Source organism: Corythoichthys intestinalis, chromosome 20, assembly GCF_030265065.1.
Source record: "Corythoichthys intestinalis isolate RoL2023-P3 chromosome 20, ASM3026506v1, whole genome shotgun sequence".
In the NCBI taxonomy this organism is placed as follows: domain Eukaryota; kingdom Metazoa; phylum Chordata; class Actinopteri; order Syngnathiformes; family Syngnathidae; genus Corythoichthys; species Corythoichthys intestinalis.
The window spans coordinates 28,731,578-28,757,948 of record NC_080414.1 but is presented as its reverse complement, the minus strand read 5'-3'; the positions used below and the strand labels follow the sequence as shown (position 1 = coordinate 28,757,948).

At 38.8% G+C, this 26,371-nt stretch overlaps 1 protein-coding gene across 4 annotated transcripts in view; it reads left to right on the top strand.

Annotated features, from left to right (window-relative positions):
- The window catches only part of adarb2 (adenosine deaminase RNA specific B2 (inactive)), a 615,589-nt gene that overhangs the window by 550,246 nt on the left and 38,972 nt on the right, over window positions 1-26,371 (top strand). For all 4 annotated transcript variants that reach the window (XM_057823819.1, XM_057823822.1, XM_057823821.1 and 1 more), the window contains 3 exons: window positions 5,632-5,800; window positions 8,790-8,941; window positions 9,026-9,194. In XM_057823819.1, coding sequence (XP_057679802.1) covers window positions 5,632-5,800; window positions 8,790-8,941; window positions 9,026-9,194 — 490 coding nt within the window. The remainder of the gene's footprint in view (window positions 1-5,631; window positions 5,801-8,789; window positions 8,942-9,025; window positions 9,195-26,371) is intronic.

Genomic DNA, 26,371 nt, shown 5'->3' with positions numbered 1-26,371 from the left:
TTTTGCATTGTGGCCAAAAAGTTCAATTTTGGTTTCATCTGACATGAGCACCTTCTTCCACATATTTGGTGTGTCTCCCAGGTGGCTTGTGGCAAACTTTAAACGAGACTTTTTATGGATATCTTTGAGAAATGGCTTTCTTCTTGCCACTCTTCCATAAAGGCCAGATTTGTGCAGTGTACGACTGATTGTTGTCCTATGGACAGACTCTCCCACCTCAGTTGTAGATCTCTGCAGTTCATCCAGAGTGATCATGGGCCTCTTGGCTGCATCTCTGATCAGTTTCTCCTTGTTTGAGAAGAAAGTTTGGAAGGACGGCCGGGTCTTGGTAGATTTGCAGTGGACTGATGCTCCTTCCATTTCAATATGATGGCTTGCACAGTGCTCCTTGAGATGTTTAAAGCTTGGGAAATCTTTTTGTATCCAAATCCGGCTTTAAACTTCTCCACAACAGTATCTCGGACCTGCCTGGTGTGTTCCTTGGTTTTCATAATGCTCTCTGCACTTTAAACAGAACCCTGAGACTATCACAGAGCAGGTGCATTTATACGGAGACTTGATTACACACAGGTGGATTCTATTTATCATCATCGGTCAATCAGGACAACATTGGATCATTCAGAGATCCTCACTGAACTTCTGGAGTGAGTTTGCTGCACTGAAAGTAAAGGGGCCGAATAATATTGCACGCCCCACTTTTCAGTTTTTTATTTGTTAAAAAAGTTTAAATTATCCAATAAATGTTGTTCCACTTCACGACTGTGTCCCACTTGTTGTTGATTCTTGAGAAAAAAATTAAATTTCATATCTTTATGTTTGAAGCCTGAAATGTGGCGAAAGGTTGCAAGATTCAAGGGGGCCGAATACTTTTGCAAGGCACTGTATATATATATCTTTTTTTTTTTTTTTTTTTTTTTTTTTTTTTGCAAACAGAGTGTTATCGGGATGGTATTGGTATCGGCTGATACTGCACAGCGAGGTATCGGGCCCAGAAAATTGTATCGTTGCAACACTAGTCATGAGGCAAGGGGCAAGGTGGCTTTGTTTTCTGTCATCTCTCTTTTGATGAGCTTTTCAAGTCACACGCTTCAGATTCACAGATTTCAGTTTAAGGCTTTTCACATACTTCTGCATAACATGACGAATTAAATATATAAGCACTATGTCTTAAAACAAACAGTGTTATACCTGAATATGTTTTGACATAACATAGAAAGACAGGGAGGTAGTGGAAGAGGTCAGTGAGCGAGAAGAATCTGACAGAGAATAATGAAGTGAGTTGCAAAGAACTGATGTAATGAACCAGGGAAGACTGGGTGGCGAATGGAGCAGACAAGGTGGTCGACAGGTGGGCCAACAGGCAAGTGGGATAACCTGAAAGGGCAATTCTGGGAGCTGAGGTAAATGATGATTAATCACGCGAGGAAGGGCGAAAGTGTTGACGGAGCTGGTGAGAGCAGAAGCATAGACAATAATCTGGCAGAGGAGAAAAGCTGGTGAGTTGATGGATGAGAGGTGATCAAGCTGGAACAGTGAGTGGTGGATCAGGTGTACACAGGGAGGAATTGGAGGTTGTCAGGAAGATGTGTGTGCTAGCTAGCACACCGTCGGAGCACCTGCTGACATAAGACATGGAAAACAAAGTAGTCAGGGATCTTTCAACTGTTGTTCTTTCCTCAGTGTTCTTTGTTTATGTCAACCTATTTCTAGGATTGACATTGTCACTGGCTGTGCAAACCAAAGTGTCATCATAGCACCAGACTACTCCTGCTGCTTTATACACTTAGGACCTGATTGACCTAATTAGGTAAAGGGTATTTCACATCCAAAAGACGAAAAGCCCTTTCTGACATCCTGCTAAGATCATTAAGACCGTCTGAAATTGCATTGCTGATTAGACAATACATTATGTCTTGTTTTTGTCTCTGGCATTTTCTTTTTTAAATCATCCAAGCATAAAAGAGCCAATCCCTTCATTTTGGACATGCTTGCACCTACTTTTCTAATTATTTATCTATACATATCTACTCATCCCAGTATTGTATTTTTACCTGAAGTTGCAAAAAATATGGAGGAGTGATGTACTGTGTGGAAAACCTGGTAATATGGCAGACATAATCTTGGGTACGCACAATTGGTAGATCTGTCCAAGTCAGTCCTTTACAATTACTTGAGTAATTTTTTGAGAAAAATGTACTTCTTAGAGTAGTTTTACCACACTATGCGTTTTAGTTTAACATGAGTGGATTTGTGAAGATGGAACACTGCTCTTACGCCGCTACTTTGAGCTACACTAGTCGTTACATTTTATTTTTGGCAGAGATGCCTGCCGTAGCTCCACCAGTTTCACTAATGAGATGTCGCAACATGACTCTATTTTTCCGAGGTAACAGTAGGTATTTACCAAAGTTTCTTGATAAACACAACATAATTAACTAGGGCCAGTATGGGTTTAGAGGGTTTAGAGAGACAACCACCTCAATGGCAATTACCGATGCAATAGGAGAAATCACAAATGCATTGGATGGAAAAAAGAAAACATGCAGTTGGAATTTTTATCGATCTAAAGAAAGCTTTTGACACAATTAATCACACAATTTTACTCAACAAACTACATCTGTATGGTATCAGAGGGATTGCTGGGGAGTAGCTGAGAAGTTATTTAACAGGAAGGGTACAATATGTAAAAATGGGGAAATGGTCATCGGTATATATCTCATGGGGTCCCTCAGGGGTCCGTTGTGGGACCAAAATTATCTAATATTCATATGAATGATATATATAATGTATCTCAGTTTTTGAAATGTATACTTTTTGCAGATGACACAAGAATATTCTATAGTAGTGAAAACCAAAATGACCTGGTAACTACTGTAAATGAGGAATTAAGTAAATTAAAGATGTGGATGGATATTAATAAATTACCATTTAACTTTAAAGACAAAAGTAATGATGTTTAGTAACCTTAAATATAACTTAAAATTATAGATAAAGATAGATGGGGTTCCAGCATCATTACCATGTCCAATGCAGATTGTGACTCTTGACACCTTGTCCAATGCAGATTGTTGACTCTTGACAAGGTGATGATGCTGGAACTTTGGTTTGGTGCTGTTCCAGTGAGATTTACAAAGATGACTGCCTGAAGAAAACATCAAAATTCCCTCAGTCCTTGATGATATGGGGCTGCATGTCAGGCAAAAGCACTGGGGAAATGGCTGTGATTAAATCTTCAATAAATGCACAAGTTTACATTGAAATTTTTGATAGGTTTCTTATCCCTTCAATTGAAAATATGCTTGTCATTTTCCAAGACGACAATGCATAATGCCACAGAACTAAAACTGTTAAAGCATTCCTCGGAGAAAGACTAATGCAGTCAATGTCGTGGCCTCCAAATATCCCAGATCTCAACCCTATTGAAAACCTGTGGTGGAAATTGAAAAAAAATGGTCCACAGCAGGGCTCCGACCTGCAAGGATGATCTGGCAACTGCAATCAAAGAGAGTTGACACCAAATTGATGAAGAATACTCATCAAGTCCATGTCTCAGAGACTACAAGCTTCCATAAAAGCCAGAGGTGGTGCTACTAAATACTAGAGATGAGTTTTGTTAATTCTTTGTTTGTTTCTCATGATTCTGTATTTTTCTCTTCAGAATGGAGTAATTCCATATATATATATATATATATATATATATATATATATATATATATATATATATATATATATATATTTCCCTGCACTTGCTCTATAAAAGTAACATTTATTGACCACAGCAATGTTTTTTGTTCATTTCTTTTAGTGTTTCTGAACATTAACGAGTCGCACTTTTGAACTAATTCATTTTTTCATGCTTTTTATCTCAGTTTGTTCTACATGATAAAATGTCTGAGTGAGTGCTCGTCCGAGACTGGTGATTCCATACTTTTTGCTAGGGGTTGTACCATCAATTCATTAGTTATATTGCAGAAATGAGCTGTACAGATTATACATAATGTTAGATTTCTTGATCACACCCATCATTTATTTGCTCACTCAAAACTATTAAAATAAAAAATCTTGTCAACTTCAGTATCGTACAGCTATAATAATATTTAAAGCAGGTAATAAATTACTGCCCTCTAATATACAAAACCTTTTTAAGGTTTGTGAGAGTATGCATAGTCAGCGAAGCTCTAGAGATTTTATGCGACCCAAATTTCGAGCTACTCGCATACATTTTTGTGTCTCTGTATGTGGAGTGAAACTTTTGAACGTTTAGACAATCACATCAAGCATCGTTAAAATATCCCAAAATTTTAAATGTTGTATAAAAATACGGTCTGTTCACAGTATGAGGACATTTGCTGACAATGTGTGTTACTGTTCTTGTCAATTGGTGGATTTATTGAAAATGATTGTTAATGAGCAAACTGTAGTTGGTTGTCTATTGGTTTCGTTTTTGGTTATTTTTCTTCTCTTTCATTGTGTGGATAGAAGTATCTCACGAAATAAGGATGCTGGACGATGAGATCAGGGGTGGGATTGAATAAGCTTTTTCATCTTCCCACTCCCTTTCGAGTGCAAATAATTATTTGAATTATACTGTCTTTCTGTTTCTTTGTGCATGTTTGAAAAAAAAAAAAAAAGCTTCATCATTATCATCAACAACGCTTTTTCTCCACTGAAGGGCACTCATGCTTTTTGGACAGGTGATGTTTCAAAGTGTTCTAGTCTGGTCAACTATTTGGCATAATACGGTCATGTATTAGGCTCAGCCAGGGATCCCTAACCACCGGGCCTGGGACCTGCACCGGTCCGTGGCACATTTGCTACCGGGCCGCGGCAGAGAAATGATGAATAATTTTTTCACGACCACAGTCTGGCCTGTGCGTCTTGACTGATCCGAGTAAAGATTTGCGTACGACGCCCTTTAGTGGCTGCCCACCATTGCTGGAGTGTTTGCACACCTATAATAGCCCACCTTCAGTCAATGTAAACAGTAACGTTAGCTGCTGTTGGCAGTGTGCTGCTGTCGGCGATGTCTTAGAACAGGGTTTTAATTTTTTACGGGGAAAAAGCCACCTGTTGAGCCAGAAGAGGAACCTACAACCAAGTCCATTCTGCATATAGGCGGCTATAAGCAAGCTGGATAGGGACTACTGGTCTTTAGTACAGTGCATATAGATAAAGTTGTGCTGAGAAAAAAATATATACCATTAATTTAAAAAAAAAAAAAAAAAAATCTAACTTTGTAAGCATTTACTCACAATGTTACTCATTACTTGAGTATTCTTTTCAACTAATACTTTTTTACATGAACTTGAGTAAATTTTTGGATGACTTACTTTTACTTGAGTAATATTATTTAGAAGCAACGTTAGTCTTACTTGAGTAACATTTTTGGCTATTCTACCCACCTCTGTTCCTAGTGTGTAATCAGGATTTACACATGGAAAATCGTCGTATATCAGTTAAAAAAAAAAAAAAAAAGAAAAAACATATAGGAAACACACTTCAACCAGGGAACACTCCTGTTTAAACCTTTCTTATGCATGACAGTGAAAAATATTGGTAAATGACATTAATACCTCTTAAACACTGGAAATATATTTTAAAATGTATGCTTATGTGTTTGTGTATGTACAGGTCTGGACATAAACTATGCCCAGGTAGTGGCATTATCCACAGGAACCAAGTGCATCAATGGGGAGAATCTCAGTGACCAAGGGCATGTGGTCAATGACTGTCATGCTGAAGTAACTGCACGCAGAGCCTTGCTACGCTTCCTCTACTCTCAACTCGAGCTCTTCTTTAGGTAATGTATGTTTTATCGTGGTTTCAAAATTACTGTACAGCTCAACATTAATATTTAGAATATCAGATTTTGGAAAATAAGACATGACTGAGAAAATTATTGAGAAACTTTGATAACATATAAATGTCTTAATTTCGGATAAAAGCATAATCTAAGTGCGCTTTCACATTAGCACTTTTTAAACGGACCAGAGCTCTTTTTCTCAGATAGTCCGCTTCATTTTGTAAATGTTAACGCACATCCGAAGTCTAGTTCGGACCAAACAAATGAACTCTGGCCTACCCAAAAATCGTGGGTCTCGGTCCGCTTTAAGCGCACCCTGCTTTGCTTGTGAATGCAACCGAAGCAGAGTGCACTTTTGCTACTTTATGTGCAGTGTCACGTGACACTACTCGTACGGCATTCTTGAAAGCGGAAGTGCAGCGCGCATGCTATTCAAAATCAACAATGGCAAGATGACAGACCGTTAACCATAACCAAATGTTGTTGTGCTGCACTAAGCGGTTGCATTTGATTCACAGAATCGGGTTTTAATGTGGCGGTTGTGTTTTGCATGCTGTTCCTGAACGGACCATTTGAGAGTGACAGTGGCCGAGACAGGCGGAGCCTCTCGTGGCAGCCGTTTCATGAGTCTCGCTCTCCTGGAAGTGGCTGAAACCTAACAGTCCAGAAAGTCACGAAAGTGAGAGCGATTGCGCACCTGTTTGACTTGGGCTACCACCCTTTCGTGGTTTAATTTTCCCCTATGCATTTTTTTATATACTCCAGTTCGCTCGGTATCAAGTCGGGAGGGAGCGACCCCCGCCGATGGCCGAGCGGCAACTTTAATTTATGCTACTTACATCTCCCTCTCCACCTCCCATGAGGGAGGTACAGTATTTCCTCTTCTATTTGTCCAATCAATCAGTGCGCCTTTCATCCACGTTATGCTACTCGGAAAGTTTGGTTGCCGCAGTGTGAATGCTGAACCTTTTCAACAAGTCATTTGCAAGTTTTGTTGCAAGGTAGCTCTCCAACTGGACTATGGTCCTCTTGGTCAATGTGAACACGCCCTAATTTACCTATGTTTGCAGTGGTTCAAATAAAGTTGATGTTTGTGATGATCCAAATACAAACGCTGGTCTAGGCTTCCAAACTTGCCAAATTTACAGTGTTTGTTGCCAACAAGCCTCCAGCAAATTAAACAACTTATCACATTAACTGCTTAATAGTATTAAATAGCTTGTTTGGCGTGACCTCCCACTGCAATGCTAAGAATTGCTCTTTTCTATAATAAGCTCCATAGCAAAGCTCAATTCACCGTTGACTTCTTAATAGTCACTTCACTTTCTTTATGCTAGCAAACTGAACGTCTCAGAGTCCTTATAACCTTTTATGGTTTTAGAGGAGTTGCGAATGTACCCGTTTTGTCTGCTCTTGCAACCTGTGCATTGTTGTCCAGTCTGCACAAACCCTCACAAAAAGCATTGAGAGGAAGTCTGGATGTGTTGCATTCGCATATATTATGTCCCCTCCCAATAACTTAATGGCATGGCTGATTCATCAGATTAGTGGCAAAAAGTGTAGATAGCAGAATGTCAAATTTGCATACACAGCAAGACTTTTCCATCTTAGCACAATGCTGGATGGAAGTGACAAGGAGTTACGGCTGAGCAAGAAGGCTAACGGAGGAGATAACTCATAATGAAATGGGCCACCAAAATGCCACAACTGACATATTTACCCACAGTGAAAGGACACCACAGACAGATGAGAGGTTATTTAAAGAGGAGTGCTTGTGATGTTTTTTAAAGTTCTGTGAATCAATGTCCCACTTGCGATCAGGTGTATCATCATTGGTTTGCTTTTTCTTATGTTTTTAAAAAGCGGTTTATTTTTCTTAATCTCTCTTGTTTGATTTGAAAGTGTATTCTCAAAGCTTTTTAGTCTTAAATAAACATTAACAACGCGCTGTCTTTTGACCTGGTGCCCTATGTAGTAATGATAAGTTATAAGGATTATTTAAGTAATTGATTTATCAATCGATGAATTAGTTTGATTAATCGAGTAATCAGATAAAGAACCTTTAATGTGTTGCAGAATAATTTTAGGAGATGTAAAACAAACAACTGCACATGCTTGCATAAACATTCATGTTGACCTGCACATCCATTGGTGCCAAGGTTGCACTTTCAAAAGAGCATTAACTGCAAATACAAAATACAAATCCAACAGTGTTTCTTCAAACTATTCAGAATTGCACTTTCATTTCACAAGATCAATCAATGCATTTTAGAATAAATCAATTAAAATACCTGAGTTTAGCATCAAATGGTATAAAAATGAGGATCGAAGTAAGTTTCAATGTCTAATTAGATCGAAATAAAGATGCATAACAACAGTCTGCTGGCTTAAATGCTATAAAATGCACCTTTTTTTTTTTTTTAATTCTCTGAACAAATCGTCCACATATTTCCACAAAAATTTCTAAATATGCCTCTAAACTAAATTACAAATGCATAAACAAACATATTAGAGGAACAAAAACTTATAGCCTACAGTTGGCCTGAACAGGGAGCAGCTGGATTCTGCCATTTAAAGTGAGGAAGTGTAACCTCCAGAACCAATAAATCTAAATGCAACACTTTCAAAACAAACCATTACAATGCCACTCCATTTAAACAAATCATCGAAGCAGCAAAATTGAATTCGAACCTTTTTTTTAGTCAAATTACTCAAATTAATCGATTACAGCATTGCAGCACTAATAAGTTATGATGGTCAGTCCAGCAACCAGTGCAGTTAAGTCATGCAAAAATGTTTGCAATATTCCATTGTTTACTAAGGGCTCATTGCAAGAAATATCCTGCACTCTACATGGTACCGGTCCCCGGCCTGGAGGTTGGGGACCACTGCCATGGAGTGTTATTTCTACATTGAGGGGGAAAAAAAACCTAAACGATGTGGAACCAATCTTAATTATCTAATGTTTTTTTGTTTGTTACCAAAGTAAAAGACCAGAAGACTGGGAACAGTCCATTTTTGTACGGCACAAGGAGCGCAGCTACAGGTTACGAGACAGCGTCCACTTCCATTTGTACATCAGCACCTCGCCATGTGGGGACGGGAGACTCAACTCGCCCTACGAAATCACTAAAGACCGTGAGTTTGTAATAACGGAGTTCTAGCTCTTAAACATCTGATGCAGATTGCACTGTTACCTACGTGATTGTTTTCTTTCGACAGTACCCAGCAGTAGACACCTCATGCGGAAGCACCGCTGCCACCTGCGAACAAAAATCGAATCCGGTGAGGGAACTGTACCAGTGAGGTGTCGGGGTTCCGTTCAGACGTGGGACGGTGTTTTACAGGGAGAGCAGCTCATCACCATGTCCTGCACTGACAAAATGACCAGGTTTGTGCCTACTAATCATAAAAAAGATAGAAAGAACAAAAGCAATTCAACAATAAACATTCATGTGGGGGGTCTGGGGCTCCGATCTCGCGCCGCCCCGCAGCGACTTCTTGGCATTCTTCTGCTTCCGCCTTTGCACTCATTTTTCTGCCTGGGTATCCGTCCTGCGTACCTACGCGGGTTGCTGGCTGGGCGCGTGTGGGTTGGCTGGTTGTCGACTGCTCCAGTGGGGGGGTCCTGCCCTGCCCTAGGCTTGGTGGGCCATTGGGGGTGCTGCAGTGTGCCGTGCCGGTTGGGGGGCTGCGGCAGTGGCTCGTGGGCCAGGTGGCCATCAGAGGTGGGCTGCGCTGCCCCCACCACCCCCCGATTGGCTGGGGAGGGGCCATCGCTTGGGGCGGCACCCTCATCTGTGGGATCACATGTCTGATGGGATTCACGCATGACTAGGTGCAGTTAGACACACTCAAGTAGAAAACCTCAGTGTCAGGATTAGCGATGAGGACAGCATAGAATAGGATGCCATCATACTCACACTCACAAGGGATTCACACAAATACTGGGTTCTAGAACACATGGCTGATTTGTGTTCACTCAACCCCCCACCAATCATTTTTCTTTCACACACACACCCTCACCAATCGGACACTCAGAGCTCCATTCTCCATGTCAAGCAGCTGAACAGGACAGGTTGAAAAAAAAAACAACAACAACAATCAACAACAACAACAAACAACATTCACTGGTAGCTTGACTGACAGGTTTGACTCTGTGACCAAGTTTCTGAAATACATTGAAAATCCCTGTTATTTTAAACTTTCTGCAGTTTTTACTTTTTTTTAAAACTGAGAGGCAAAATATTTTGATTTGAATAACGGAATTTCAAAGTGTAGTGAGTTAAAAGTCATGTTTACCACATGGTTAGCTTAGCACAACTGTAAATGGCAAATGTCTGTGGATAATTAACGGCAATTATATTTGAATTTCCACAATAAGCATTTTCCAAAGTTTGGTAAAAAAAATTAAAACAAAATTCGAGAGTGGGTTCACGTACCGAACCAGAAATATCTTGGCGTTCGTGGTAGGGGTGTAAAGGTACACACAAATAGGTCACGATTCGGTACGTTCCTCGGTTCGGTGGACACGGTTCGGTACAACAGGAAGAACAATAAGGTTTTTTTTTTTGTTTTTTTTGTTTTTTTGTTCGATTGGCTAAAATGCTAAAAAGGAACTCTTAATAAAATGCAAAGAAAATAACAGAAAATAGAAAACTGAATTTGTGTTTTTATTGTTCTAACATTCTTTAATTCACAGTCTATGTGCAAAAAAGACAACCCAACACACCCTTTTTTGTAGGGATCAACTGAGGTGACAGTTAAAGTCAGGTAGCGCTTGCCAGCTAGCAACCTTGGAAACTTTTTTTTGTTTTTTAAATAAAAAATAAGATACAGTACTCCTATTTTCGTTGTTGGAGTTAACTGTCAACCATTACCAGTGAGCATAAATCCCACATAAGATATATATTTTTATATTGGCTAAAATAAAAAGTGAAAATCGTTCCAAACCAGAAAAAGCATCTCTAGAAATTGTGCAAAAATAAATCCTCACTCAGTGTTTCAATTACAGTACTTCAACCTAGGGGTAGAGCAAGATATTTTCTTTTAAATTTTCAAAAAAGTGTTAGTAATACTACATTTGATCATTCCCACTCTGTATCTTTGCCATTACTTTCCTCGTAGTGATCAATGGTAACTTCTTTATCTGTTTTGGTTTGATTTCTTTTTCCTGTAATATCGGTTGTTGGTTTAGGCGCATTACATCTACCACCCCCTGGAATTGAGGAGGACTAATGCCGACATGGATTGTTTTTTTTGTTGTTGTTGTTTTTTTGCCGTCTGACTGCGCGCACCAAACGTGATGCATATGTAATCGTGTTTCGGACACTTATATTGAAAATATTGTATGATTAAGCATTGTCCTTTTCTAAAATGGTTACTTCCAATGTCTGTTTGACATTCTGATGAGCTACTATGCAATCCAACAAGAAAATATAATTTTAAGAAAATATCTCAAATATCAATTTCTAGTAGGAGCTTAATTTTAAGGTGAAGATCAAGACCTTAACCTTTCAGTTTCACTTTGAGGACCAGAGCTGAGTCTCTGTTGTGTGAAGGGGTTGATAAAGCTACATATAAAGAGAGAAAGTGAAAGCGAGAGTGAGAGATAGTATGTGTGATAGCGTAAGGTGAACCCTCCTCCAGTGCCGCCTCTGTTAATTTGACCAATTTGATTCAGTTGGAAAGGGCTGGAGATAGTGTGATTAAATATACCCAGGTCACCACCAAGGGTGAAAGCAATTACTTTTTGTGGAAAAAAATATATAAAAAATGAAAAAAAATCGGAGTGACAGAAGGGACACCCTGAATTTTTTTCATCCCCTCCATTGAGTCAGACCCAATCTTTGCTCTGTAGCCTCCTCTGAGCACTCTTTATATCGCTGTAAATCACCAGTGTGCATCGTTAAAGTGAGTGGGTCACCAAGGGCCACTTTATCAAGGTCAGAGTTGGAGGGTAAGAGGACTGGAATTTGACCACACACATACTGTAGCAACTCTTTAATTCATCCCCATCAGTGTTTTTGTTGTCCTCTGTAACACCCATTTCACTTTACATTACTTTCTTCTTCTACCTCTCAGAGGTGGGTAGTAACATGTTATATTTACTCCGTTATATTTACTTAAGTAACTTTTTGAGAAAAATGTACTTAGAATAGTTTTTCCATGCAATACTTTTTACTTTTTTTTGAGTAGATTTGTGAAGATGATACAGTACTCATCAGTTTTAATTAACATTCGTCTTAGTCTTAGTCATATTTTAGTCCTCTCAAAATGTGTTTGTCTTTGTCTAGTTTTTGTTGACGACAACTCAAGACTAATTTCGTCTAGTTTTAGTAGACGTTTACAAGAAATATTTTCGACTGTGTGACTTCAGGCGGGGACAGGTAGTGGAGGGCCGTTACATTCCTTTTCCAGAGCAGAAGAATCAAGTCAAAATGGCCGCCAGCCCAAAGACTACAATTCCCAGCATGCCGCACAACGCAGCCAGGTGTGGCTGCTTAAGCCACCTAATTGCAGCTGGCCTGGAGGACAAGATAAAAGACGACCAGATGAAGCGAAGGGGGAGGTGGAAGGAGATTGACAGAAAGACCTGGAAGAGAGTATTTTGAAAACAGACCTAAGTTGCCACTTTTAAGACATTTTGAGTATTTTGATGAGAGCAGACCTAAGTTGCCATTTTTGAGACATTTTAGTTGATTGTTTGCTTTGTTACTGTTTGTGCCACATTTCGGCCTTTTTCTTTTGGGGAAACCCGCTGTTTTTTCTGATTAAAGAACTGTTTGGTTGGACACATTGGCGTCTCAAGCTCCTTCCTGGCCAGGGCTAACTCGTGTGCGGTCACAACTGTTAAATTTAAAAAATTTTACTCCAAAAAGAAAACAATAAAAGTTAATAAAGGCAACAAACGTTTAATAAAGGCTAACGTGAACACTATTTTCACGCTACGTGTGACATTTAGTGTGTGATGACCACTCAGCAAAGACCTTAAAGGCTAAAGCAACATTGCATATTCTCTCTGGCCTACAGTAGATATGAAAACAAATCTAACCTGTGTGCAAGCCTGCAAGGAGATTGGAGAAGACGCACTAGTAAGTCGGGAAGGCAGTGGGGGGGCGCAGCACGTAACATGAGGGACACAACAAGACTATGCTACGATGCAGGCTAACTACACGTTAAAATGTCACACGTTGTGAACATGTGACAGAAACTATTACGCATTTTCGGCTCGTTCTCGTCTCGTCAGACGAAAACCGGCATTTGTCTCGTTATGATTTAGTCTCCCAAAACATGTTTTTAGCTCGTTAGCGTCCCATCATCATCATTAAAATAGTGTTCGTTGGCGAAATATTTGCATTATCGTCATCGTATACGAAAAAAACACTGCTACTCAAACTCTACTACTTTGGGCTACGCTTGCTTAGCATTTTTCCTCTTTATTCTACATATTGGCTTTATTTCTGCCAGATAAAGTGGCTGTCTCACTTTCACCAATGAGATGTCACCACAATAACCACGTGACTCCATCAGACCAACCAGAGGTAACAGTGTTTTTCTCCACTCGAGGGCACTCATGCTCTTTGGACGAGTGATGTTTCAAGTGTTGTTCTGGTCTGAATTCGATGATTTTTGTGTTATCTTTTTGAACTAATATGGTCATACAATAGGTGATAGCAGCCCAACGACTGGGCCGGGGGACCGGTATCGGTCCATGGAGCATTTGCTAGTGACCGCAGAGAAATAATGAAAAATTTGTTCACGACCGCAATCTGGCTTGTGCCTCTTGACACAGCTATACTAATCCAATTAGAGCAATGTGTACGTCGCCCTCTGGTGGTTGACTGCCCTTACTGGGGTGTTTGCAGCCCAGCGTCAGGCAATGTAAGCAGTAACGTTAGCTGCTATTGGCTATGTGCTGTGGGCGGCGACGTCTTAGAATAGATTTTTTTTACGGGGAAAAGGCCAACTGCTGAGCCAGAGAAGAGCCTACAACCAAGACCGTTCTGCATAATATGTGGCTAAAAGCTAGCAAACAAGGCAACAAAAGTGAATGCACTGAGAGCGTCATACAGATATGAAAATCTCTCACCTTATGGTGAAATTCGCCGTTTTGAAGTCAAAAAGGGTGACCTATGTGAATTGTGTAGATCAGAGGAGAACATTTTTAGGTGGGGTGCTGTGCAAGCAGGGAAAGCGGCACAAAGCCAAAAAAGTGCACCAGAGTGGCCACAACATTGATTTATTTCAATGAAATAAAGGAGTGTACACTGTTGTGTCCTGCCTCTTCAATGCCAAGCTTGGCTGCACGTCGGCCGTTGAATGAACACCTAAAGCGCCGTCACCCAGTTGTGATTTTGGAAGACGCACATCGTAAGTCCATCTAACTAACTAACGACATGTTTTATTTAAGTAGCTAAGCCTGTTGCAATATGCAATGAGTCCATTTATCGCACGGTAAATAAAAATGAGGACAGTAATTTTCATGACTGTGTTTTATCGACGCGCGCACATGCATACATACATTTGTGCGTGCGTGCTGGTGGCACATGAGACTCCAGTTCCTTTAACAGATGTTTATTGGTCATCAACACGCCATAGAATTAAAGTTCAGACATACAAAATAAGGAAACATATCTATACTAAACACAGTAAACATTTGCATTGCTACATTGAGGTTAATGGGGGAAAAAGACAACCTACTTTAGCCTGCTGTAAAACTTTGGCAAACTTGCGGTTAAAAGGTGACACTTCAAACATGAGAAATCGCTGGTTAACAGCATTTGCAAATGAAAAAAAAATTGATTACTGACATCACATGCAATGACAAAAAGAGCTTTTTTTTTTTTTTGCGAAGTGTAAAGTTTACGGTTTAGTGAACGTACTTCCGGTGAACGTTTCAAAATAAAAGCATGTCATGTCCGTCATAGAAATAATGATTTCTGGAGTTAATCCCACATACTTCAGAATTCAGATTCTACACTAAGAATAGCTTGGTGGGCAATGAATAATTATTATACTACTATTATATATGGTAGTATACTATAATATTAATGATATTTTTTTAAGAATTGTTTTGAATCATGTTGGAAAGGCGAAGTCCGTGCTCTGAATCAGTTTACATTCCATTCTTTTACACTAGTTAATGCTATCAGCATTAGACCTAATTATTTGTGATTTATTATTGTTACGAGGGGCATTCAAAAAGTAATGCACTCAAGTGCATTGCTCATACAGGATTTTACCAATCTTGTTTATATTTGGCACAAACATGATAGGACACACATTTTTGCGATTGTTATATGTGTTTTTCTTATTTTCAGATTTTTAAAGCTTAAACTAGCTTTTAAAATGGCTGCCCCTCTTGAAGCTCGTCAGAAACAAAGAGCTGTAATCGAATTCCTTGTTGCAGAGGGAGAAACCCCTCTGAGTATTTACAGTCGGCTGGAAAATGTCTACAAGGATGATACCATAGACTATAGTACTGTAAAAAGATGGGTACAGCGATTCAAAAACAGTGCTGAAGACCATGAAGAGGTGGGTAAAGCCAGCATAGCCGATAAACCTCGTAGTGGTCGCCCATCCACCTCTGTCAATCCTGGCAACAAAACTTATGCTGATGAGTTGATAAGAACTGACAGGCACATTACTGTTGTGGAGCTGGCATCCAAGCTTGATGTAAGTATAGGCAGTGCCCATTCCAATTGTGGGGTCCCTTTGGTATTCAAAAGTGTGTGCCCATTGGGTACCCAGACAGCTGACGGAGGACCACAAGACTGAAAGAGTTCGCTGTTGCACTCAGCTTCTGGAACACCACCAAGGAGACCCCACCTTTCGGAAAGAATCATTACTGGAGATGAAACATGGGTATACCATTTTGAACCTGAATCTACGTGTAAAAGGAGATCAATGGAATGGGGTCACTTAAATTAACCAAGGACAGAAAAGTTCAAGGCCCAAAAGTCAGCTGGCAAAATTATGGCCAACATTTGTTGGGATTCTCAAGGTGGAATCCTTGTGGAAACCATTAACTCTGAGGTATACATCGAGACTCTTAGGAAGCTCAAAGCAAGAATTCGATGTGTTCGGCCCAACTTGGACATGGCAAATTTGCTCCTTCAGCATGACAATGCACGTCCTCACACAAGCATCAGGACCATGGAGGTCATCACTTCATTTGGATGGACTGTGATACCACATCCGCCATATTCTCCTGATTTGGCACCGTCAGACTACCACCTCTTTGGTCCAATGAAAGAAGGACCAAACGAATATGGCAATGACGAGGAAGTGAAAACTGCTGTCAAGAATTGGCTTAGAGATCAACCGGCTGAGTTCTACAACACTGGTATACATGCCCACGTTCATAGGTGGACTGTAGCTCTTGAGAGCGGTGGAGATGTAAAAATGTAATCCTCACACCTGTACCTTTCTTTTGATGTATAATACATGTTGCTATTATAATTTGTTTGTACATAATAAAGTTGGGTGCATTACTTTTTGAATACCCCTCGTATTTACATGTTTATTTGTACTTTAATAAAGAATTTAAGTGTTCCAAAATGTTTTTGTGAATTAATAAGCATAATCAAAAATGTCATTGCTAAATTTGTAAAAAAAAATAAATAAATAAATACATAAATAAATAAATAAATAAAAGATAAACAAATATTTGATTAGTCGACTAATTGTAAAAATAGTCTGCCGACTAATCGGGAAAAAAATAGTAGTTTGGGACAGCCCTAGTTGTACACTGTACCGGAACATATTTCCTCCACACCGTTCTCACCTTTTTAACCCCTGACCCATTTTCATGCCTGATCATACCTTGTGGCGGACCGTATTGCTAAAGCCAAAAAATAGATAACTAGTGCTGTCAAATTTATCGCGTTAAAGGGCGGTAATTAATTTTTCTAATTAATCACATTAAAATATTTGACGCATTTAACACATGCGCGGAATGACCCGCTCATGCATTGCCACAAACAGATTATAATGACGCCGTTTTTTGCACATTGAGAGCTAAGAAGCAGAGAAAGGCGAGCGGACACAGGCGTTCATTGGACCGCGACGTTTATTGGCATAAGCTTCGGTAACTCCTTCACAACAAACATAAGTATCATTTAGTGAAAGCATAACAATAATAATATTCCTATCTCTCTCAAAAAAAAAAAATGTTCACAAAAAGAAAAGTGCTTCAATCTGTATTAATAAGGCTCTATTCTCACACAGTTAAACAACAATGCAAAGAACTGGCATTCCCAAGCAAAATAGCTATGCAAAATACGCATAAAACTTACTCAGACTTTGGTCAAACTGTATTCAAACATTTCGTTTAGCTCTCATTTAGCTCAACAAATACACTGGATGGCAATATTTAGTCACAATATACAAACTATCAGAGGTCTAGTACGTTGTGAAGCCAGCACTCATATGACCATGAAGTTGAATGGATAGACCAGTAAACAGGGATCTACAGCATCAATTGAGGGACAAAACACAATCATTGTTTTGATTTCTAAGTAATTTAAAACTCGCCACTGACACCTTGTGGTGTATTTCAATCACTACCTTACGTAGTTAAAGACACTGTGGAAGGACGGCAGGGAGCCCATGTGACGTCACCGCTCGGCGACATCAACAATGGCGACTGCTAGTTTATTTTTTGATTGAAAATTTTACAAATGTTATTAAAACAAAAACATTAAAAGGGGTTTTAAAATAAAATTACTATAACTTGTACTAACATTTATCTTTTAAGAACTTCAAGTCTTTCTATCTGCGGACCCCTTTAACAGAAAAAATGTTAATAATGTTAATGCCATCTTGTGGATTTATTGTTATAACAAACAAATACAGTACTTATGTACAGTAAGTTGAATGTATATATCCGTCTTGTGTCTTATCTTTCCATTCCAACAATAATTTCCAGAAAAATATGGCATATTTTAGAGATGGTTTGAATTGCGATTACTTACAATTAATTAATTTTTAAGCTGTGATTAACTCGATTAAAATTTTTAATCGTTTGACCGCCCTAGAGATTAGGCATGTGCTGGTATGAGATTTTGACGGTACGATAACCGTGGGCAAAAATACCGCGGTTTCACGGTATCACGGTATTGCAATTATAGCTCCAAAATGTGTTATTTTGAGATGTATGGGTTAAAAAAATACTTTTTTTCCATTGAACAGGATTTTTTTTTTTTTTTAATTCAGAACATAGTTGCAAATTGGAACATGAATATATTGTTAGAATAAATTATCATTAAAAAAAAAACTAATATTTTAAATAAAATTAAAATATAACTTATAGACTATACCCACAGCCACAGCTCAAGTTGCTCAAGATTAGAGCAAGAACAAAATAATTTCTATAAAAAAGTAAAAACACTTCTGAATAAAAAATTTTTTAAATTCTACTGCATGACTTTTTTTTTAGGGTGGAAAAGCTCAAGGGAAGTTTCACCATTTTCAGCCACTGTGTCAGCTCTAGTCTACATGATGATGTACATGATGATGCTTATGTGTTAAAAAACATAATTCATAAGTTAATAAGTTAGTTAAAAATTTATAAGTTTGTTTAAAGTGTAAATATTGTTGTGGAAAGGTTTCATCTAAACAAACAAACAAAAAACAAAACAAAACAAAAAAATTGGGAGTGAGACCTCTTCTTGATCCAGCGAACGTGGATTTGTGCTTAGGGCAAGAGCATCTTTCGCAATTAGCGATCTTAGATGCTATCCCCTTTTCCCCTTCATTCAAGCGAATCAAGCTTGTTTTCTCACTCTGTGGCTGTACCACTTGACAAAGTTGCTCTCCCAGCTAAGCCTAGGCTAACATTCGTCTTTGTAAGCGTTTAGTTAGTTTGTATATTGACTTTGAAAGGGAAATGTGTGTTTTGTTTTTGGCGAACTTTTTCATGGTGCTAATCTGTTGAAGCTACTCACACATGGAAAAATACAATTGTACAACTTTTTAAATGTATTCATTTTGTATATTCCACTTACCACGATTTGAGAGCTCAATAAATTGAAAAAAAGTATGCCTTATGTTTGGAGTATTTGTTTTTGGGTTCACTGGCTGTCCAGCCGATAGCGTCACTTTCACAAACAGCAACAAACGGGAGGGGGTGAGCGCTGACGTGCCAAGCCACTTCTGGTTGCATTTCTGACACATGAAAAATAGCGAATACCGTACTACGGTCTGACGGAAAATTTTTGTGGTTTTGAAACCGCAACATTTTCACACCATGGTAAACTGTGAAACGGGTAACCTGCACATGCCTACTAGAGATAACACATTATGCATATTATGCTGTCAAGTTTTAGGAGAGGCCGCTGTTAAAAAAGGTTGGTTCAGAGTATGGTGAGTTACATTTCCCTGCAATTAATTTTCTTTTTTAGCTCCGTTGTGTTATTTTATATTTACTGTAATTTTCTGCCACACATTGCCGGTCAGTGTAAAAAAGGCCCATGTCACACTGATCCGTGGTGCAAAAAATGTTGGGGACCAATGGTTTATAGTACAGTATAATAATAACAGTTCATATAGATGAAGCTGTACACAGAAAAAAATATGCCATTATTTTTCCTAAAACATCAGACATTGTCAGCAGTTACTCGCAATGTTACTCATTAGGTACTCTTTTCAACAAATACTTTTTTCTTGTACTTGAGTAAACTTTTCTGCTACCTCATCCTTGAGGACCTGTACTTTATAATAGTTACTATATATTAGCTTTGACGGTTGAGATTTTTTTTTTTTTGTTCTTTGCGCAAATTACAACTTGCTATGTTGCCACTTGGAGATCATCAGCTGTTTGTTTTCTTAGGTCACACAGAGAATTATTGATGGCCGCCGATGCCCCTGCGCTAATATTTGATTAAACAGCTGGATTTAATTGAGGGTCCTGAATGGCTCTCATATAATCATTATGTTTTCCATCCTTTCGTAGTTTTATGCAGATGATCACATTACTTTAATGGCGGCGTTTACGGAGGGTGGGAAGAAAGCGGGAGCGACTGCGAGGGAGAGTGAAGGTCCCCACTCTTTAAATTCATGCAAGCGAGCCAGATGGCTGCCTTTTCTTGCATGAGATTAGAAGATGTTTCTGATTCACGGTGTCGCTTTTTGGCTAAATTAATATTTCAGGCTAAACCATTTTGGTTTTGGCACAGACAGTGTCTGTGTGCAAAGCCTGTGCGGACAGATTGCAGGTAAAATGTGGCCTCCGCATCATGAGCTCATTTAGCGATTCCCAGATAGCCGCTAATGTTAATTGACTGCTTAGGAAGTGAAAGGCGCTGTAATGAGTGATTATTAAGTCAGCCCGGAAAGAAAAACAGTAGTCACTGTAATTGCACCCATGATAAAGCAACGCTGATTAACCAAAAGAACTGCAATGTTACTCAGTAGAAAATGGAATCTGTTGAAACACCTTCATAGATATGCCTGAATGTGTTGTTATTAAAGCCAATGAAATATTAAGAAAATTTTAGAGGGGTGAAAAAGGCAAATTAAACACGTTCAGAGATCGCATAGTGACATACTGTATCAATGAAATGAATCATTCTTTAGTAACCCAGCTAAGATTAAAAAAATAATAACAGTACAATAATAATTTATTCCTATAACTACTTGTTATAATTTTTCATTTGGTCGGTGACAAAGCTCATTACAAACAAATCTTAATTAACTTTGACCAAAACACTCACAAGCCATTTAGGTTATTTTTTCATAGGGTGACATTTGTGTCCCAGGTATAAATTAAGCCTTATTTTCACTAAGGTTGGACAAATACTCATTCAACTTATTTTTTTGTGTAATATCAATTGCCATCTATTATAAATTCAAGGGAACAGGTTCCAAAATTCTATTTTTCACATTTAATTTACAGTGTTGTTAATTTGTGATTTGTGTGTTGTAATTTTTTTCAGTAGTAAGCAGGGGTGAAAGTGGTTAAAATTTCTTGAACTCCCCGACGTGAAGGTCGGCACGGAGTCAGAAATTTTATTTATTTATTTATTTATTTATTTTGGGGGGGGGGGGGGGGGGGTCAAAACTACTGAAATGCAAAGCAAACTGATTTGGTCAGTTATTTCTATAACACATACAAAAACTGATTTTCATTCAAAATTGTATTTTTTCAATGATTTGCAAAATAAAAGTTAACAAAAACAGCTATAACCAACCTCCATCTCCTAATTTTTATTTTTCCTCATTTCCTCACATACTAAATGCCAAATCTCAATTTTAACTACTTAAGAACATAGGATGTGTATTGAAATTGAAGATAATGTAAACATTTACTTTTTGTTGTGTTTTTTAATAATAAAGATATAAGTAACATACACTCAGAAAAATATGCACAAATGACTTATATTATACAGAGTGAAATGGAATACATTTTGAAGATTGCGCAAACATTGACTTTTTTAATCATAAGGAAATGAATAAGTAGCCTAACATAAATGAACAAATATAAGTCCAAAGTGCACATTGACATCTAAAATGTTCTGAACCTCCCCATCAGAGCATATAAAACTAAATATGATAAAAAGGCCACCTTAACTCTTTCCTTGCTCTTAAAGATTGAAAAGACGGTTTCAGAAAACATGCACATTTTAACCAATCAGAGCTAACTATCTCTTTTCCGTTTTCTCCACGGAAAGGGGTTGACCACGGTGTATGGGGAGTTACTCAGCACACTTTTCCACTTTTCCTCTTTTTCCTTTTTTATTTTGCTCTTTGCAGCATAAAATGACAGGCAGGAACAGGATCAGCCATAGTAGCAATAGTGGTAGTCGTGGCAGCAGGTAATAACCTGAACAATGTTAAATATGCAATTTCAGTTTCCCAAACAATGGTTAGATGCATATATTAAACCAATAATCCTCCCACTTACTAAATACTGTCCTGGTAGCCTAAACACCACAAATGTGTTACCAAGCATATCGCCAATATAAAGATCATATCAAACTACACAATTTCATTTAAAACTGTCTCAATGTATTCAGTGAAAGAAACATGAGTGATCAATAAATTATTAACAAATTAATAAATTAACACCATCACCAACACATCAGCAGCATCAATGTAAATTAAGCAATACTTGTTATAAAATTTAAATTTATGAATTTTATATTTTTCAGTAGTATAACCGTATTTACATCAATTCAAATAACCCAGTGCGAAACTATGCAATATACAGTCTGCTTTACGTGAACTACAAGTCCCATAATGCCTTGCGGTACCAGGAAGTCACTCGCGGCTGGGTTAAACCCGCTCTTACGGCTTACATTTTACCGAGCAAACGTGACGATAGAGGCACGCGGTACATCCACAAACCCAAATAACACAATCCCCAATCATCATCGCATGTGAGTATGGCATTTTGATGACTTTGCAAACATCGCTACATGGTTAGAATGACAGCTCAGAAACGCTAGCAAAGCAGCGTCATCAAGTAGCGTAAACTGCGAGATTGTTAAGTATAAAGCATTGCATTGTAACAGTTAAAACAACATCACCCACAATATAATGAAACAGAAGTGCTTTACCTGTTGGCTGTACACCGGGTCAAGGCTCACTACTTGTCGTGCTGAACGATCGCGGCATTTGCCTTTTCAAATGTGACAAGACAATCACGTGACACGCACGGACATTTCATCACGTGTCAACGGTGTCACACATGAACATTTAAAAGTTCGCTAAATGCACCACACCTCCGTTTGCCATTAAGGGCAGTGCAAATACTGTGAAACACAACAATCTCTGTTGATCACATGTCAGTATGTCAGCCAATTGAACGGATTAATGAGTCCAGGCGTGTTGCTTTGCTGTGTGCATTCGCACATTGATGTGACTCGTCATCGTTAGACTCAGATAACTGCAGCAGCTGGGGAAACCTCCATGCCGTCCGTGGAATAAAATCAATAATAAATATCTTTGGAAACGGATTACCCTACACAAGCACTACACATGCTTGTTGTTAACACTTGTGTATGTAAATCTGATGTTGGTAGATTGTTTACTTCTTGGAGATGAAATGCATGTGTGGCAGCTTTGTATTTTTTTGTTTTTACATAGCGTTTTGACAGTTGCCGTCATATTTTCGGAATCAAAGCACTGTAGCTGTTCCGGCCCTGAATCTTATACCGGAACTGCGTTCCGGCCCTGAATCTTATACCGGAACTGCGTTCCTGACCGTTCCCGCCCACTTTCACCCCTGGTAGTAAGTAATTTAATAAATTACTTTTCCCATCTTTGCAATGCCGTTACCGTTGCTGAGGATGTGAAGGAGCGCATTAGTACAATTTGGTTGAATGAAGTGCCAGTTGTCTGATTTTTTTCACAGCTGCCTGGGAGAGAGAGCAGAGCGGGAGAGGAGGAGTGGTGATGCCGTTGCAGACAGGATGATGATTGGCTAGGTGGCTCGGAGTGTTAGCGTAGCATTCGCGTTAGCATTAGCATTTAGCGTGGCAAGCGTCATCTTAAACTCTCAGGCAACTTTTTTTTTTTTTTTTATTACATCCAGTTTGTGGCGTTCAGATGGGTACAATTCATTGAAAATAATAAAAATGATGACAATAATAAACATTTTCCTCCTGAATGTGCATTATCATCACCAAGTCGGCATTGTCCTTGTAGACAATACAAGGACAATGCATCAGGACAATACAATAATGATAATTGGGTTTTATTACAAAAAATACTCAGCTGCCCTAAACTATTCTTGAATGACGTATCCAGGAACCCTGTGTGATGTTTTTTTTGTGCTGCCACTTGCTGTTAACACTGTTGTCATTCAACATGCCTCCTAGCATGCATTGCAGTGCTACAGATGTAAAGAACAATAGAAATTCATGTTCTGTGCTAATTATTTCCTCAGTTACTGTTCCAGTTGTTTCATTAATTGCTAGCTATGGTATTTGGTAACACTTTATTTGACAGTGGTGCCATAAAACGGTCATATACAGTGGTGGCCAAAAGTTTACATACACTTGTAAAGAACATAATGTCATGGCTCTCTTGAGTTTCCAGTTATTTCTACAACTCTTGAGTTTTCTCCGATAGAGTGATTGGAACAGATGCCTCTTTGTCACAAAAAACATTCATGAAGTTTGGTTCTTTTATGACTTTATTATGGGTTAACAGAAAAAGTGATCAAATCTGCTGGGTCAAAAATATACATACATGGATCTGAAAAAGCGAATCATTGACTTGAACAAGTCAGGAAAGTCACTTGGAGCCATTTCAAAGCAGCTGCAGGTCCCAAGAGCAACAGTGCAAACAATTTTTTGTAAGTACAAAGTGCATGGCACTGTTTTGTCACTGCCACGATCAGGAAGAAAAAGCAAGCTATCACCTGCTGCTGAGAGAAAATTGGTCAGGAGGGTGAAGATTCAACCGAGAATCACCAAAAAGCAGATCTGCCAAGAATTAGAAGCTGCTGGAACACAGGTGTCAGTGTCCACAGTCAAGCGTGTTTTGCATCTCCATGGACTGAGAGGCTGCCGTGCAAGAAGGAAGCCCTTTCTCCAAAAGCGGCACCTTAAGGCTCGACTGAAGTTTGCTGCTGATCACATGGACAAAGATAAGACCTTCTGGAGGAAAGTTCTGTGGTCAGACGAAACAAAAATCGAGCTGTTTGGCCACAATGCCCAGCAATATGATTGGAGGAGAAAAGGTGAGGCCTTTAACCCCAAGTACACCATGCCTACCGTATTATGCTGTGGGGCTGTTTTGCTGCCAATGGAACTGGTGCTTTACAGAGAGTCAATGGGATAATGAAGAAGGAGGATTACCTTCAAATTCTTCAAGATAACCTAACGTCATCAGCCCGAAGATTGGGTCTTGGGCGCAGTTGGGTGTTCCAACAGGACAATGACCCCTAACACACATCAAAAGTTGTAATGGAATGGCTAAATCAGGCTAGAATTAAGGTTTTCGAATGGCCTTCCCAAAGTCCTGACTTGAACTTGTGGACAATGCTGAAGGAACAAGTTCATGTCAGAAAGCCATGAAATTTAACTGAACTGCACCAATTCTGTCAAGAGGAGTGGTCAAAGATTCAACCAGAAGCTTGCCAGAAGCTTGTGGATGGCTACCAAAAGCGCCTAATTGAAGTGAAGATGGCCAAGGGACATGCTACCAAATATTAGCGCTGCTGTATGTATATTTTTGACCCAGCAGATTTGATCACTTTTTTCTGTTCACCCATAATAAAGTCATAAAAGAACCAAACTTCATGAATGTTTTTTGTGACAAAGAAGTATCTGTTCCAATCACTCTATCAGAGAAAAATCAGAGTTGTAGAAATAACTGGAAACTCAAGAGAGCCATGCATGACATTATGTTCTTCACAAGTGTATGTAAACTTTTGACCACAACTGTACCATCATAACTATGACATGACACTGCCATTAACATTAATGACTGCTTATGACAGAGGTCATTTTGTGTCATCCGGCAAATGATCCCACTTTTGAATGGATGTAAAATATCCAAACTGGCCATAAATGGTGTTAGTGACATAATTTACCGGATGATACTTAATGACAATGTAATGATCTGTCATAAGCATTCATTAATGCCCATGATAGTGTCATGTCATAATTATGATGGTCTTATGGCAGCCTTATCACACCGCCGTCAAATGAAGTGTTACCTATTAACCCAAATAAATCAACAAATAAGATGCACTGGACTATAAGCCGCAGCATTCAAAATGAGGGAAAAAAGTAGCGGCTTATAGTCCGAAAATTACAGGTATATATATTAGGGATGTGAAGTCACGGTTCAATACATACCTCGGTACGGGGTACCGTTTGGTGCGGGTTCAGCACATGAGTTTTTTCTCACAGCATTTAAAAATTATTTAAAATTAAAAGTTTAATTTAAAAGTTTGTATAACGTTGCACAGTTATATAGGTAAAATGTGAACAGTGCGACCTACGTTTTTTTGTTTGGTTTTTTGGGGGGAAGGGGTGTCAATTCAATTCAATCAGTTAATATGAACATATTTAATGTGAAAGATGTTATAGAATGTATAATGTAATAACTTGTAGAACATGAAAAGTAACATCAGTTGGGGAATAGGGTAAATATATGGAAAAGAACATCTCGACCACTCCTTGATGTCTGCGATTTCTGCATCGCGACCTTTGTTATATTACCATGTTTCACCCATAAAATCCCCCAAAAATCCAGCTTTGGCTATTCACAGCTGTGTCTTGACGCTCAGTGATACATGCTACATGGAGTTTTCAGATCGAAACAAGGTAAGTACGCAATAATATCTCGTTAAAGTCATGGCGTCTGTAATTCTGCTCTCGCATGCCCTCACCTCCAGATGGGGTTTTGCTGTTTAAAAAAAAAAGTATTTTTTTTCTAAAAAGCCCTCCTGTTCAAAATGTTTCTTCCCTCAGAAAATTGAGATTTTCAGCTTTCCAGTGATGTATCACACATGCATATCGGACAATTTTGAAATTTGGCAAAATTGGCGGGTCTCATAGCGGAACTTCAAGTCTCCTAACCCTAACCCAAGTCATATATATATATATA